Source organism: Festucalex cinctus, chromosome 19, assembly GCF_051991245.1.
Source record: "Festucalex cinctus isolate MCC-2025b chromosome 19, RoL_Fcin_1.0, whole genome shotgun sequence".
Classification (NCBI taxonomy): Eukaryota; Metazoa; Chordata; class Actinopteri; order Syngnathiformes; family Syngnathidae; genus Festucalex; species Festucalex cinctus.
The window spans coordinates 13966352-13983240 of NC_135429.1; the positions used below are offsets into that span (position 1 = coordinate 13966352).

Consider the following 16889-nt stretch of genomic DNA (forward strand, 5'->3'; position numbering starts at 1 on the left):
GCGTGTATCTTGCCTATTTTCCCCCAAGCCTGTGGCTCTAATCAGGGCAAGAGTAATGCTTCATGTTTGTAGCGGTGTGTTGAAAGGCAGCAGCCGATATCTCAAGGTATGCACTAACCACATTTGTACCCTGTAGGGAAAGTATAGAGTAATCCTGAATTGCTGCGTAAGTGTTTGTTTTTGGAGAACGAGGTCCTAAATTAGCCACAATAAGGGCAGGCCCATTTAACAATGGCTAACATGCACAAAACTGCATTTCCCTAATGTGCCAGTAGTGTAATTTCATAGCTATTTATATATTATACAACCTTGTGCTCTTCTCACCCATTAAAACACTCTTAATTTAGACTCTCCATTTGTTAATCCCATGAATGGCACTTGATGGAAAATATGAAACTGCTTTTATTTGACAACAGTGGCTGGAGTCAAGGCTGAGGGTTCCGTGAGGACTGGGAGCAGGTATGGCAATCTGGGCTGAATGAGGAAAATGTGGCCCTTGTGTCAAGCATCTTTGCAGTGATAAGCAGGTGTTGCAGCCCATTCACAAAATGACTCATACGTCTACACGGAAGCCCTCGTCACACCAACACCACCTCCCCTCGCGTTGAGTGCAGTCAAAAGGCGAAGGGGAAGCGAACGGAGACATCTAGCGGTCACTATTGGCACCGCTCAAGCCGCGGATTGAATTTGCATCAAATTATTCCGCAGCGCATGTTATTGGCTTCACCGCCCAACGCACAAGCCTACGGCGATTAATGAGAAAACACACGTCTTCCGTCAGTTGCAGTTTTGTTCAACTTTATTGCCGAACACGGACTTAAAACAGATAACACACAAATGCCATTCACATTGGTTCTCTAGTTTGCGGTCTGTAACTTGTCATCGACAACAGGGGCGAAGGCGGCCCACACACAGCAACCCGGAACCGGAATCAAACCTCATAAGCAAAAACACGGAAGTCCCGCCTCTTCCGTGGCATACGCCCACCCCTTTTGCAATCGGAGACAGGTGCGGCAAGCCAAGGCGGCGACCGTCAGGTGAGCACGCCAGCAAATGTTTGTGGTGCCGTACGAAGCTATTTCTCACAAGGATTTTGTTTGCTGCAGGATTTTCGCATCCACGGGACAAAGCAGCGTCTGAGGTTTGTGCACATCACGCCATAAATCACTTCCATTGATGTAGTTAACCAATAAGGGCCTTAAGGTCAAATTCCCCAGTATTTAAAATGCCCCCCGGACAGCTGTTTTCATTGTAATAGTTGTATGTTTTAATTTCCCCTTCAAATCTGAGGTATATCATTTATAAATGTGAAGGGATAATCACTATTGAAATTAGTTTTGGCTGTTTTTATTGTGTCTAGTTGGTTGTTTTCTGATCTGGCATGATTTTATGTGTTTACCCCTTTTTGAAAAGCTGTTGGCTGTAGAAGGGTCATGGTGGATCTGCACTAGAGGCATCAAAAACCAGCAGATGAGGGTAAGCATTTCCCATTGGTTTGTTGTGTTGTGTGTAATCGCGTATTCTTAAAGGGCTGCAACAAAAGATTAATATGTGAAGCAAACCTCTAAATGGCAGCAAATGAGGAATCCTTGTTGAATTCTCTTCTCAACAATACGTTTAGTGGAAAATGATGCAGTTCTTCAATACACTCCAAAAACACATCCGCTTAATATGAGATAAAATACACCTGTTCTTAGTGTAAATTTACTAGAAACAAGTGAAATTATCTGCCAGTGCAGTAAGATAATTTTACTTAGATTTCTTGAAATATGAAAAATGTGTAGGTCTAAATTAATCTTAAAAAGAGCTTTAAAGTGTATGGGACATGGGAAAAAGTCACCCTAAAAGTATTTTAAAAAACAAAAACAAAAAAGAGTACAAGTACAAATATGATTTCAATGATTACTGTGTTAAAAACGCAGTGACAAGTGCTTGTAAAAATGAGATATTTTCGTGAATTTCCAAAACATGGCAGCCCACTGGCGACGCCCCCTTTTTCCGAGCCTGGACACTCGTGACGTCACCGGGAGTACGGAAGTTGGCGAAAACAATACGAGGATATGGAGAACTACACGGACAGCTGTATCAGTTTGAGCCTTTTCTTGATGAAGGTGCTGGTGCAACTGTGTCCTGTAGTCTGCGTTACAACGAAGGTGGCTGTGACCAGTTTCAAACTGCCGAGGTAGAGGACGACATCGGCAGGCTCCAGAACACAGAATGGTAAATCTTACTCTCTATTTTAAAATGGAAATTATGGACTAATAATGTTGTTTCTATTTTTGTATGGGTGAAATAGCAAACACTTTGTGGACAAAATGTAGCTTGGTTTAGTCCATTACACTCAAATTATTATGCTTGGTATAGCAAAAAGATAATTTATATTGGCAGTAGCAAAATAGAACTTATCCATCCTAAAATGCAAACCATAAACTAAAGGCTGCTTACTCGCTGTCCTAAGAAGTGAAGCCACCACTGCCCCTTTTCCATTGCCACATGACATCCTCTGCGAGACTCAATTCACAATGGAAAAAGTTTATAACATGCATTTTGGAAATTAGATTGACCTCATACCAGTCAGATGCATGACACTTTTGTTTCTCCTGAAGTGCTTGGAAAAGATAATCCAGGTATTTCCTCAAATAATGAACAAATTCTTTGTAAATGTTATAAACGGCTAAAAAAAAAAAAAAAAAAAGTTGCTTGTGCTTTGCAGGTGTTCCTGTGGTAACTGTGTATCAATGTCAACAGTGAAGGAGAGCGTTTGCTGTCAGAGTCCAGAGCACAGCAGAACCGGCGCATCACCCATCACTGGACATTCAAAACTGTGTGCCTCAGTGTGGAAGTCTTGCAGACCGCCTACCGATTCCTTCTTGTGTAGTGTCAGTAAAAAGGAGAGCATTTCCATCAAATGACTACAAAGGAAACCACGGAATATTATATAAATAAATGCAATTATACAAAAGAAACATACATAATAATATACCCATGGAATTATTTAATCGTGTTGTACATGTATGTAAAATAATTAGAATTACCTTTCATTTCTATTCCTACTTTTTCCCACTATGTTGCGATTAGATTGTTGAATTATAATTGTGGATGTAGATATTTCAAATACAAAACACATGTGAAATGTTGGCTGCCCCAGGACTTTGTGCACAATACAGGACTGTCTCAGAAAATTAGAATATTATGGCTTTTATTTATTTTGTTTACTCGGCCTGAGGAAATATTCTAATATTTTGAGATAGGATATTTGAGTTTTCTTAAACTGTAAACCATAATCAGCAATATTAAAGCAATAAAAGGCGGTCAATATTTCAGTTGATTTGTAATGAATCCAGAATGTATGGCATTTTTGCTTATTTAATTGCATTACAGAAAATAATGGAATTTATTACAACATTCTAATTATCTGAGACAGTCCTGTAGATGCTCCTTTCCTGTACTGTACTTGGGATAGCACACAGTGTATTTGTAACATCTTGGGTCTGGTGTGCATGGAGGGTCTGAGTTTCCACGGTCACCAAAAGAGCTCTGCCTGGACAAACTGTCTGCACTCCTGAAAATATGATCCCATAAACATATGTACAATGCAAAGTACGTTGTTTGAGATGATCAAAACCAATTACGTATTCCAATAACTTTCCTTATCCTTTTTATGTCCTTTAGCTCAAATTGAGACTGCTATGGTTCTTGTAGAGGGCAAAGCTTGACATGAATCTTCTTTTCCCCTCCTAAAAAATAAACTATTCTGAAATGCAGGTAATATACAGCCATTTTATTCTTTGAAAAATGCACAATACATTTGTAAATCACATGTACATGGCAAACACAATGCACAGTATAATAAATAACACAAAATAAAACAGACAACAAATGGAAAGTTAGCAGTCCCTTGTTGGATATCGGTACCTTTTCATGGACTGTATATTAATTTGGCAGTGGTTATTTTTGCCATGAGCTGCTAAAATAAGTGCTGCTAACTTTCTAAATTGTAGTTCTTACCCCACATTATAGCCAAGTGACAGCTTTATGTCCGGGAGCGGGTCAAACGAGTCTTCCTCGAAATTGTTTAGTGGTGTTGTCTTTGTTTTGTGTTGTACATAAGTATATTGATATATGTTCCATTTTGGTAAAAATCATTATCCTGATCTGCACTTATTCTTTGGTTTAATAAAGCAAGTAGTAGGGAAAATACGTTGGAGTCAGGTGTCCATTCATCTCTCGTCTGTTGTATTTGCTTTGTCCATTTTTCGCCAAGAACTGCATCTTGAGGGAACTGGAAAAGGCTCACGCCACCCTCCCTACAACAAAATCCGGCCATGCAACGAGACCGCATTGCAGAAATTCAGTTGATGATAAAATACACAGCAGTCATGAGCTTGCAGTGGCAAAGCAAAGACGCTGACTTCCGTTCTCCCGCTGATGTCATATCCGATTCGGCCGCTAGAGCGCGCCAAATGGCCAGATTTTGCGCGGGTAATTAAAAAAATAAGGAAATACTCTCTTAATATGTTTTGACTCGACGAGCCGCTAACTTTATATTAAAAAATGTCCTGAGCTGTCCCATACACTTTAAACACTTATTCTAAACAACAAATTAAGGAAATTAAATCCTAAAATAAGTTGTATGCACTTATTCTAAGTAACAAAAAAAAGCACACTTTTGATGATATTCTAATATTTTGAGTGAGGATATTTGAGTTTTGTTTAAGCTGTCACCCATAATCAGCAACATTAAAGCAATAAAAGGCTTGCAATATTTCAGCTGATTTGCAATGAATCCAGAACGCATGACAGTTGTGGTGTTTTTAATTGCATCACAGAAAATAAATGGCTATCAAAGCACTTTAATTTTCTGAGAAAGTCTTGTATGTTGTCGGGCTGTGTAATTAATTGAAACTTAATTACAATTTTAATTATTATACCACACAATAGACAAAATCAGCATAATTGGTAAAAAAAAACAAAGGCTAAGACTAATTTTGAGTTGTTTAAATGTATGCGCTAGCATCTTATTTCAAATTTTGAAATAACTATTCAGTTTAGTTTCATCCAAAGGGAACTTTCATAGTTACAGTGTCCAAGGTTTTTATTTGTCTGAATATATATATATATTTTTTTTATATTCAAACATTTTCTTGTTTTCTACCAAAAAGAAATGATCTTCTTTACCGTGTTTCCAATTATTACCAAAATAATTGTGATTAATAATTTTTTCACAATTGAGCAGCCCTACTATATTGTACATTTGTTTTTCACACCTATATTTTCCATTCATCTTGTTAGTACATCCTGCAAAATCTTAAAATAAGGAAATGCAATTTATGAAACCCCAGTGCAGACCCTTTGATGCTGGTTAGTCATATTAAAATGTGGGAAACATTTGTCTTAAGCCTCACAGTCCTTAAAACTGGCTGTAAGCACTCAAGGCTAATAAGTATCTTGAAATAAGCAGAATAGTATCTGATAATCTTATTGGAAGGGAAAAATAACTTACAGCATTTTAGTTTACTGTGCATAAAAATTTCACCAAATTCAAGATTTACAAACTAAGTGAGAAATAAGACAACTAGTCTTAAAGCAAGATTTTTTGGTTGTGGGCTGTGGGTTTGATCCCAGGTTGAGTCAAACCAAATGCAATAAAAAACGGCGCCATCTCCCTTCTTGACAGCCGACTTGAAGTATAAGCAAACAGTGACACTTGATACTCTGTTTCAGTAGTGCTTTACGCTTTCAAAAAACAAAAAAGATCTTGGAAATTCTGCTTTTGTAAAGTATATAATACTCAAGACAAAGAAGACTACGGCTTGATATAAGTTTAAGTCTAGGTTAGATCTCTTATTTTTTTTTTTTTTTTTTTAGTGAACATAGACTCTTAGAGAATTTTAGCTTATGCATAAAAAAATTAACACATTTTAGGATTCAAAAACTAAAAGAAAATCTTAAAACAAGAATAATAACCTTAGACATTCTGCCCTTGCATAGTAAATAATCCTCATAACAAGATCAATAAGACTTTATGGTTTGATATAAGCGTTTAAGTCTAGGCAAGATAGTTTAAATTTGCAGTGTATTTATTATAATGTACTGTGTGTAATTGTCTTCAATACAATTAGTACAAATCTGCAATCGAATGGCTAGTGTAGCTTCAAAACACGGAAGTATTTAGGTGAAGACTCATGAGATGACCTTTACCTGCGAAAGTAATAATATTTTGGTATTGACCCGTGCAAGCTATTGTGCACAAAGCGAAACATAGGCTATGAATGGAGTGGCATGCAACTTCAAAGCTCGTCTTATTGTTACAGGGCTTCAGGCTGCGGGGATGAGGAACAATTTGGGCTGCCAAAAATGAATAGAGGCCATCTTCATGAAGGTAACAAACTGGCACATACACAGAGACAGGGAAGGCAAAAAGTGTGCAATACATTTAAATTCCCTATGTTTATTCTTAGGTTGCAGCATGGAGCAGTTGCCTGAGGTCGGAGACATCAAGCAGATTCGACGAGCAGGGAAATGGTATGGAGTGGAGACATGAGCAACAGAGGCTATTTTTTTTTATGTGCAGTTGTGAACCATTGTTGTATGTTTGCAGGATTTGGCCTGCTGGGATGTGCAAGACGAGCGAGTCCACCTATCAAACGAAGATGCTACAAGGCATAAAGGCTCCGCCAACGGTGAGCAGGTGTGGGAACACCATGTCACTGTGGGTATCAGGGTTGGGAGTCTTTGGCCGTCGCACGATTCGGCTCATGATATTTTGGGTTTACGGTTTGATTCAGAGCAGATTTGTGGTTCCTGATCCAAATGATTTAGGATTCTAAATCTGATTGGCAAACAATTTCTGCTTCAATTTACAGATATGCACAACATTATGATTTATCCCAGACTGCTCTGCAAGACAAATATAGACATCAAAGTGTCTATTTTTTTTTTTTTTGTTCAAACATTTAGCAACTTTGCATTGTAAGTAGGGCTGTCAAAGTTAAAGTGTTAATAGATTAACTAATCACAGAAAAATGTCGTAGTAGTGCATAGTAATTGCACTAATTTTTTTTGACTGCACTTGAGCCTTGAACGCAACCATGGATGTAGCGTTTTCTTCACATTGAGAAATGTCTTTGCAACAGAGATCACGTTATGTGTACAAAGTTAGCTATGCAGTCAATTAATTGCTCTGCATTATAAAAGCACAAATTCATGTGTGACACAGTAAGAGGAAAATGAACGCTAATACTCATCAGTAGATTGCAATGCTGATGACAGAATTTGGCAGATTCTTTTCTAAGAAAGACTAATGTTGAGGTTTTCAGACTATGGTGTGCATGCAGCTAGCAGCAATGCAGGCAAGTGTTCGCATGGCAGCTGACCTGAATGCATGTGTGCTTTGCAGGGCGGAGGAGATATGTCTGGACCAGTCAAGCATTCATGGCATTCAGTCTGCCATGCCAAGATTTATTAACCTTGCCAATAAAGGCAATTTGTTGTTGTGTGTTCTTTTGGAATAGACAGCTGAGCAATTCATAAACTGGTAGTTTTCAGCACCGATGTCACTGCTCATTGTTTTGTGGCACAGGGAAGTGAACGTACACAATGAAGACCTGGGCCATCCTGAAGATCCTTCTTTGGCGCCCTGCGGAAGTGTGCGCAGCGGAGGCTGTCTGGGAAGAGGCGACACACAAGACGCTGAAGACATTTTCCACACCAGGTAAGAAAATAATTGTACTCTTTGGCATAGACTATGTGGACATGGCGAGAAAAGCTAGCGTACAAATGTTGACAATTTTTCAGCCAAATCAGAAATGAAGTAGCTCAATGAATGCAACTTGTCACGACCGACCTTTGGCGGCAAGCCTGCTTAAAGTGCTTGATTTTTAGGCTTTTTTTTAAGTGCTTTTAGTCAAGTAAGTTGTTCCAAATGCTTTTTTTGCAAAGTATTTGAAGTGATTCCAAGTGTTTTTTGTAAAGTTTTTGTAGTGATTCCAAGTGTTTTTTGTCAAGTATTTGTAGTGATCCCAAGTGGTTTTTGTCAAGTATTTGAAGTGATACCAAGTGTCTTTTGTCAAGTATTTGTAGCGATTCCAATAGTTTTCTGCAAAGTATTTGTAGTGATTCCAAGTGTTTTTTGTCAAGTATTTGAAGTGGTTCCAAGTTTTTTTGCAAAGTATTTGAAGTGATTCCAAGTGTTTTTTGCAAAGTATTTGTAGTGATTCCAAGTGTCTTTTGTCAAGTATTTGTAGTGATTCCAAGTGGTTTTTTGCAAAGTATTTGTAGTGATTCCAAGTGTTTTTTGTCAAGTATTTGTAGTGATTCCAAGTGTTTTTTGTCAAGTATTTGTAGTGATTCCAAGTGTTTTTTTGCAAAGTATTTGTAGTGATTCCAAGTGTTTTCTGTCAAGTATTTGTAGTGATTCCAAGTGTCTTTTGCTACGTGTTTGTAGTGATTCTAAGTGTCTTTTGCTTAGTGTTTGTAGTGATTCCAAGTGTCTTTTGCTTAGTGTTTGCAGTGATTCCAAGTGTCTTTTGTCAAGTATTTGTAGTGATTCCAAGTGTCTTTTGCTTAGTGTTTGTAGTGATTCCAAGTGTCTTTTGCTTAGTGTTTGTAGTGATTCCAAGTGTCTTTTGCTTAGTGTTTGTAGTGATTCCAAGTGTCTTTTGTCGAGTATTTGTAGTGATTCCAAGTGTCTTTTGCTTAGTGTTTGTAGTGAGTCCAAGTGTCTTTTGCTTAGTGTTTGTAGTGAGTCCAAGTGTCTTTTGCTTAGTGTTTGTGCTGATTCCAAGTGTCTTTTGCTTAGTGTTTGTAGTGGCTCTAAGTGTCTTTTGCTTAGTGTTTGTAGTGATTCCAAGTGTCTTTTGCTTAGTGTTTGTAGTGATTCCAAGTGTCTTTTGCTTAGTGTTTGTAGTGATTCCAAGTGTCTTTTGCTTAGTGTTTGTAGTGATTCCAAGTGTCTTTTGTCAAGTATTTGTAGTGATTCCAAGTGTCTTTTGCTTAGTGTTTGTGCTGATTCCAAGTGTCTTTTGCTTAGTGTTTGTAGTGAGTCCAAGTGTCTTTTGCTTAGTGTTTGTGCTGATTCCAAGTGTCTTTTGCTTAGTGTTTGTAGTGGTTCTAAGTGTCTTTTGCTTAGTGTTTGTAGTGATTCCAAGTGTCTTTTGCTTAGTGTTTGTAGTGATTCCAAGTGTCTTTTGCTTAGTGTTTGTAGTGATTCCAAGTGTCTTTTGCTTAGTGTTTGTGCTGATTCCAAGTGTCTTTTGTCAAGTATTTGTAGTGATTCCAAGTGTCTTTTGCTTAGTGTTTGTGCTGATTCCAAGTGTCTTTTGCTTAGTGTTTCTAGTGAGTCCAAGTGTCTTTTGCTTAGTGGTTGTAGTGATTCCAAGTGTCTTTTGCTTAGTGTTTGTAGTGATTCCAAGTGTCTTTTGCTTAGTGTTTGCAGTGATTCCAAGTGTCTTTTGCTTAGTGTTTGTGCTGATTCCAAGTGTCTTTTGTCAAGCATTTGTAGTGATTCCAAGTGTCTTTTGCTTAGTGTTTGCAGTGATTCCAAGTGTCTTTTGCTTAGTGTTTGTGCTGATTCCAAGTGTCTTTTGTCAAGCATTTGTAGTGATTCCAAGTGTCTTTTGCTTAGTGTTTGTAGTGATTCCAAGTGTCTTTTGCTTAGTGTTTGCAGTGATTCCAAGTGTCTTTTGCTTAGTGTTTGTGCTGATTCCAAGTGTCTTTTGTCAAGCATTTGTAGTGATTCCAAGTGTCTTTTGCTTAGTGTTTGTGCTGATTCCAAGTGTCTTTTGCTTAGTGTTTGTAGTGATTCCAAGTGTCTTTTGCTTAGTGTTTGTAGTGATTCCAAGTGTCTTTTGCTTAGTGTTTGCAGTGATCACAGTGCTAAATACTTCTAGTGAGATTTTATATTTTTACATTTTTTTGTTTTTTATTTATGCTCCACCTAGCTTGGATGTTTTTTGAGGTGTTTTCTTCCTTTTTTGCAGTGCAGTGTCTTTCCAAGTCCAAGTGTCTTTTACTTAGTGTCTGTAGTGATTCCAAGTGTCTTTTACTTAGTGTTTGTGCCAATTCCAAGTGTCCTTTAATTAGGGTTTGTGCCAATTCCAAGTGTCTTTTACTTAGTGTTTGTAGTGATTCCCAGTGTCTTTTGCTTAGTGTTTGTGCTAATTCCAAGTGTCTTTTGCTTAGTGTTTGTGCTAATTCCAAGTGTCTTTTGCTTAGTGTTTGTGCTAATTCCAAGTGTCTTTTACTTAGTGTTTGTGCTAATTCCAAGTGTCTTTTACTTAGTGTTTGTAGTGATTCGAAGTGTGTTTTACTTAGTGTTTGTGCCAATTCCAAGTGTCTTCTACTTAGTGTTTGTGCTAATCCTAAGTGTCTTTTACTTAGTGTTTGTGCCAATTCCAAGTGTCTTTTACTAATGTTTGTGCCCATTCCAAGTGTCTTTTACTTAGTGTTTGTGCCAATTCCAAGTGTCTTTTACTTAGTGTTTGTGCTAATTCTAAGTGTCTTTTACTTAGTGTTTGTGCTAATTCTAAGTGTCTTTTACTTAGTGTCTGTAGTGATTCCAAGTGTCTTTTACTTAGTGTTTGTGCCAATTCCAAGTGTCTTTTACTTAGGGTTTGTGCCAATTCCAAGTGTCTTTTACTTAGTGTTTGTAGTGACTCCAAGTGTCTTTTGCTTAGTGTTTGTGCTAATTCCAAGTGTCTTTTGGTTAGTGTTTGTGCTGATTCCAAGTGTCTTTTGTCAAGCATTTGTAGTGATTCCAAGTGTCTTTTGCTTAGTGTTTGTGCTGATTCCAAGTGTCTTTTGCTTAGTGTTTGTAGTGATTCCAAGTGTCTTTTGCTTAGTGTTTGTAGTGATTCCAAGTGTCTTTTGCTTAGTGTTTGCAGTGATTCCAAGTGTCTTTTGCTTAGTGTTTGTAGTGATTCCAAGTGTCTTTTGCTTAGTGTTTGTGCTGATTCCAAATGTCTTTTTGTCAAGCATTTGTAGTGATTCCAAGTGTCTTTTGCTTAGTGTTTGTGCTGATTCCAAGTGTCTTTTGTCAAGTATTTGTAGTGATTCCAAGTGTCTTTTGCTTAGTGTTTGTAGTGATTCCAAGTGTCTTTTGCTTAGTGTTTGCAGTGATTCCAAGTGTCTTTTGCTTAGTGTTTGTAGTGATTCCAAGTGTCTTTTGCTTAGTGTTTGTGCTGATTCCAAGTGTCTTTTGTCAAGTATTTGTAGTGATTCCAAGTGTCTTTTGCTTAGTGTTTGTAGTGATTCCAAGTGTCTTTTGCTTAGTGTTTGTAGTGACTCCAAGTGTCTTTTGCTTAGTGTTTGTGCTGATTCCAAGTGTCTTTTGTCAAGCATTTGTAGTGATTCCAAGTGTCTTTTGCTTAGTGTTTGTGCTGATTCCAAGTGTCTTTTGTCAAGTATTTGTAGTGATTCCAAGTGTCTTTTGCTTAGTGTTTGTGCTGATTCCAAGTGTCTTTTGTCAAGTATTTGTAGTGATTCCAAGTGTCTTTTGCTTAGTGTTTGTAGTGATTCCAAGTGTCTTTTGTCAAGTATTTGTAGTGATTCCAAGTGTCTTTTGCTTAGTGTTTGTAGTGATTCCAAGTGTCTTTTGTCAAGTATTTGTAGTGATTCCAAGTGTCTTTTGCTTAGTGTTTGTAGTGATTCAAAGTGTCTTTTGCTTAGTGTTTGTAGTGATTCCAAGTGTCTTTTGCTTAGTGTTTGTAGTGATTCCAAGTGTCTTTTGTCAAGCATTTGTAGTGATTCCAAGTGTCTTTTGCTCAGTGCTTGTAGTGATTCCAAGTGTCTTTTGTCAAGTATTTGTAGTGATTCAAAGTGTCTTTTGCTCAGCGTTTGTAGTGATTCCAAGTGTCTTTTGTCAAGTATTTGCAGTGATTCAAAGTGTCTTTTGCTCAGCGTTTGTAGTGATTCCAAGTGTCTTTTGCTTAGTGTTTGTAGTGATTCCAAGTGTCTTTTGCTTAGTGTTTGTAGTGACTCCAAGTGTATTTTGCTTTGGGTTTGTGCTGATTCCAAGTGTCTTTTGCGTAGTGGTTGCAGTGACTCCAAGTGTCTTTTGTCAAGTATTTGTAGTGATTCCAAGTGTCTTTTGCTTAGTGTTTGTGCTGATTCCAAGTGTCTTTTTTGTCAAGTATTTGTAGTGATTCCAAGTGTCTTTTGCTTAGTGTTTGTAGTGATTCAAAGTGTCTTTTGCTTAGTGTTTGTAGTGATTCCAAGTGTCTTTTGCTTAGTGTTTGTAGTGATTCCAAGTGTCTTTTGCTTAGTGTTTGTAGTGATTCCAAGTGTCTTTTGCTTAGTGTTTGTAGTGATTCCAAGTGTCTTTTGCTTAGTGTTTGTGCTGATTCCAAGTGTCTTTTGCTTAGTGTTTGTAGTGATTCCAAGTGTCTTTTGCTTAGTGTTTGTGCTGATTCCAAATGTCTTTTTGTCAAGCATTTGTAGTGATTCCAAGTGTCTTTTGCTTAGTGTTTGTGCTGATTCCAAGTGTCTTTTGTCAAGTATTTGTAGTGATTCCAAGTGTCTTTTGCTTAGTATTTGTAGTGATTCCAAGTGTCTTTTGCTTAGTGTTTGCAGTGATTCCAAGTGTCTTTTGCTTAGTGTTTGTAGTGATTCCAAGTGTCTTTTGCTTAGTGTTTGTGCTGATTCCAAATGTCTTTTTGTCAAGCATTTGTAGTGATTCCAAGTGTCTTTTGCTTAGTGTTTGTAGTGATTCCAAGTGTCTTTTGCTTAGTGTTTGTAGTGATTCCAAGTGTCTTTTGCTTAGTGTTTGTGCTGATTCCAAGTGTCTTTTGTCAAGCATTTGTAGTGATTCCAAGTGTCTTTTGCTTAGTGTTTGTGCTGATTCCAAGTGTCTTTTGTCAAGTATTTGTAGTGATTCCAAGTGTCTTTTGCTTAGTGTTTGTAGTGATTCCAAGTGTCTTTTGTCAAGTATTTGTAGTGATTCCAAGTGTCTTTTGCTTAGTGTTTGTAGTGATTCCAAGTGTCTTTTGTCAAGTATTTGTAGTGATTCCAAGTGTCTTTTGCTTAGTGTTTGTAGTGATTCCAAGTGTCTTTTGGCAAGTATTTGTAGTGATTCCAAGTGTCTTTTGCTTAGTGTTTGTAGTGATTCAAAGTGTCTTTTGCTTAGTGTTTGTAGTGATTCCAAGTGTCTTTTGCTTAGTGTTTGTAGTGATTCCAAGTGTCTTTTGTCAAGTATTTGTAGTGATTCCAAGTGTCTTTTGCTCAGTGCTTGTAGTGATTCCAAGTGTCTTTTGTCAAGTATTTGTAGTGATTCCAAGTGTCTTTTGCTCAGCGTTTGTAGTGATTCCAAGTGTCTTTTGTCAAGTATTTGCAGTGATTCAAAGTGTCCTTTGCTCAGCGTTTGTAGTGATTCCAAGTGTCTTTTGCTTAGTGTTTGTAGTGACTCCAAGTGTATTTTGCTTTGGGTTTGTGCTGATTCCAAGTGCCTTTTGCGTAGTGGTTGCAGTGACTCCAAGTGTCTTTTGTCAAGTATTTGTAGTGATTCCAAGTGTCTTTTGCTTAGTGTTTGTAGTGATTCAAAGTGTCTTTTGCTTAGTGTTTGTAGTGATTCCAAGTGTCTTTTGCTTAGTGTTTGTAGTGATTCCAAGTGTCTTTTGTCAAGTATTTGTAGTGATTCCAAGTGTCTTTTGCTCAGTGCTTGTAGTGATTCCAAGTGTCTTTTGTCAAGTATTTGTAGTGATTCCAAGTGTCTTTTGCTCAGCGTTTGTAGTGATTCCAAGTGTCTTTTGTCAAGTATTTGCAGTGATTCAAAGTGTCTTTTGCTCAGCGTTTGTAGTGATTCCAAGTGTCTTTTGCTTAGTGTTTGTAGTGATTCCAAGTGTCTTTTGCTTAGTGTTTGTAGTGACTCCAAGTGTATTTTGCTTTGGGTTTGTGCTGATTCCAAGTGTCTTTTGCGTAGTGGTTGCAGTGACTCCAAGTGTCTTTTGTCAAGTATTTGTAGTGATTCCAAGTGTCTTTTGCTTAGTGTTTGTGCTGATTCCAAGTGTCTTTTTGTCAAGTGTTTGTAGTGATTCCAAGTGTCTTTTGCTTAGTGTTTGTAGTGATTCCAAGTGTCTTTTGCTTAGTGTTTGTAGTGATTCCAAGTGTCTTTTGCTTAGTGTTTGTGCTGATTCCAAGTGTCTTTTGTGAAGTATTTGTAGTGATTCCAAGTGTCTTTTGCTTAGTGTTTGTAGTGATTCCAAGTGTCTTTTGTCAAGTATTTGTAGTGATTCCAAGTGTCTTTTGCTTAGTGTTTGTAGTGATTCAAAGTGTCTTTTGCTTAGTGTTTGTAGTGATTCCAAGTGTCTTTTGCTTAGTGTTTGTAGTGATTCCAAGTGTCTTTTGTCAAGTATTTGTAGTGATTCCAAGTGTGTTTTGCTTAGTGTTTGTGCTGATTTCAAGTGTCTTTTGCTTAGTGTTTGTAGTGATTCCAAGTGTCTTTTGCTCAGTGCTTGTAGTGATTCCAAGTGTCTTTTGTCAAGTATTTGTAGTGATTCCAAGTGTCTTTTGCTCAGCGTTTGTAGTGATTCCAAGTGTCTTTTGTCAAGTATTTGCAGTGATTCAAAGTGTCTTTTGCTCAGCGTTTGTAGTGATTCCAAGTGTCTTTTGCTTAGTGATTCCAAGTGTCTTTTGCTTAGTGTTTGTAGTGACTCCAAGTGTATTTTGCTTTGGGTTTGTGCTGATTCCAAGTGTCTTTTGCGTAGTGGTTGCAGTGACTCCAAGTGTCTTTTGTCAAGTATTTGTAGTGATTCCAAGTGTCTTTTTGTCAAGTATTCGTAGTGATTCCAAGTGTCTTTTGCTTAGTGTTTGTAGTGATTCAAAGTGTCTTTTGCTTAGTGTTTGTAGTGATTCCAAGTGTCTTTTGCTTAGGGTTTGTGCTGATTCCAAGTGTCTTTTGTCAAGTATTTGCAGTGATTCCAAGTGTCTTTTGCTTAGTGTTTGTAGCGATTCCAAGTGTCTTTTGTCAAGTATCTGTAGTGATTCCAAGTGTCTTTTACTTAGTGTTTGTGCTAATTCTAAGTGTCTTTTACTCAGTGTTTGTAGTGATTCCAAGTGTCTTTTACTTAGTGTTTGTGCCAATTCCAAGTGTCTTTTACTTAGTGTTTGTAGTGATTCCAAGTGTCTTTTGCTTAGTGTTTGTAGTGATTCCAAGTGTCTTTTACTTAGGGTTTGTGCCAATTCCAAGTGTCTTTTTCTTAGTGTTTGTGCCAATTCCAAGTGTCTTTTACTTAGTGTTTGTAGTGATTCCAAGTGTCTTTTACTTAGTGTTTGTGCCAATTCCAAGTGTCTTTTACTTAGTGTTTGTAGTGATTCCAAGTGTCTTTTACTTAGTGTTTGTGCCAATTCCAAGTGTCTTTTACTAATGTTTGTGCCAATTCTAAGTGTCTTTTACTTAGTGTCTGTAGTGATTCCAAGTGTCTTTTACTTAGTGTTTGTGCCAATTCCAAGTGTCTTTTACTTAGGGTTTGTGCCAATTCCAAGTGTCTTTTACTTAGTGATTGTAGTGATTCCAAGTGTCTTTTGCTTAGTGTTTGGCTAATTCCAAGTGTCTTTTGCTTAGTGTTTGTGCTAATTCCAAGTGTCTTTTACTTAGTGTTTGTGCTAATTCCAAGCGTCTTTTACTTAGGGTTTGTGCTAATTCCAAGTGTCTTTTACTTAGTGTTTGTGCTAATTCCAAGTGTCTTTTACTTAGTGTTTGTGCCGACTCCAAGTGTCTTTTACTTAGTGTTTGTGCCAATTCCAAGTGTCTTTTACTTAGTGTTTGTGCTAATCCTAAGTGTCGTTTACTTAGTGTTTGTAGTGATTCCAAGTGTCTTTTACTTAGTGTTTGTGCCAATTCCAAGTGTCTTTTACTAATGTTTGTGCCAATTCTAAGTGTCTTTTACTTAGTGTCTGTAGTGATTCCAAGTGTCTTTTACTTAGTGTTTGTGCCAATTCCAAGTGTCTTTTACTTAGGGTTTGTGCCAATTCCAAGTGTCTTTTACTTAGTGATTGTAGTGATTCCAAGTGTCTTTTGCTTAGTGTTTGGCTAATTCCAAGTGTCTTTTGCTTAGTGTTTGTGCTAATTCCAAGTGTCTTTTACTTAGTGTTTGTGCTAATTCCAAGCGTCTTTTACTTAGGGTTTGTGCTAATTCCAAGTGTCTTTTACTTAGTGTTTGTGCTAATTCCAAGTGTCTTTTACTTAGTGTTTGTGCCGACTCCAAGTGTCTTTTACTTAGTGTTTGTGCCAATTCCAAGTGTCTTTTACTTAGTGTTTGTGCTAATTCTAAGTGCCTTTTACTTAGTGTTTGTGCCGATTCCAAGTGTCTTGTACTTAGTGTTTGTGCTAATTCCAAGTGTCTTTTACTTAGTGTTTGTGCTAATTCCAAGTGTCTTTTACTTAGTGTTTGTGCTAATTCCAAGTGTCTTTTACTTAGTGTTTGTGCCGATTCCAAGTGTCTTTTACTTAGTGTTTGTGCCAATTCCAAGTGTCTTTTACTTAGTGTTTGTGCTAATTCTAAGTGTCTTTTACTTAGTGTTTGTGCCGATTCCAAGTGTCTTTTGCTTAGTGTTTGTAGTGATTCCAAGTGTCTTTTACTTAGGGTTTGTGCCAATTCCAAGTGTCTTTTGCTTAGTGTTTGTGCCAATTCCAAGTGTCTTTTACTTAGTGTTTGTGCCAATTCCAAGTGTCTTTTACTTAGTGTTTGTGCTAATCCTAAGTGTCTTTTACTTAGTGTTTGTAGTGATTCCAAGTGTCTTTTACTTAGTGTTAGTGCCAATTCCAAGTGTCTTTTACTTAGTGTTTGTGCTAATCCTAAGTGTCTTTTACTTAGTGTTTGTAGTGATTCCAAGTGTCTTTTGCTTAGTGTTTGTGCTAATTCCAAGTGTCTTTTGCTTAGTGTTTGTGCTAATTC

The 16889-nt window shown here is 37.4% G+C and overlaps 2 protein-coding genes across 2 annotated transcripts in view; both read left to right on the forward strand.

Annotated features, from left to right (window-relative positions):
• Window positions 1–55: 55 nt before the first annotated feature.
• LOC144007764 (uncharacterized) lies at window positions 56–4191 on the forward strand. Its single transcript, XM_077507641.1, has 6 exons — window positions 56–106; window positions 893–1037; window positions 1107–1141; window positions 1414–1476; window positions 2112–2220; window positions 2749–4191. Exons 1-5 carry the CDS (start codon window positions 56–58, stop codon window positions 2184–2186), a joined length of 369 nt encoding a protein of 122 aa, XP_077363767.1. The 3' UTR covers window positions 2187–2220; window positions 2749–4191.
• Window positions 4192–6319: 2128 nt separating this feature from the next.
• Window positions 6320–16889, forward strand: part of LOC144008031 (uncharacterized) — a 42370-nt gene continuing 31800 nt past the window's right edge. Inside the window, exons 1-5 of the mRNA XM_077508074.1 lie at window positions 6320–6382; window positions 6462–6525; window positions 6602–6683; window positions 7400–7437; window positions 7583–7714. Coding sequence (XP_077364200.1) covers window positions 6358–6382; window positions 6462–6525; window positions 6602–6683; window positions 7400–7437; window positions 7583–7714 — 341 coding nt within the window. The 5' untranslated portion in view covers window positions 6320–6357. The remainder of the gene's footprint in view (window positions 6383–6461; window positions 6526–6601; window positions 6684–7399; window positions 7438–7582; window positions 7715–16889) is intronic.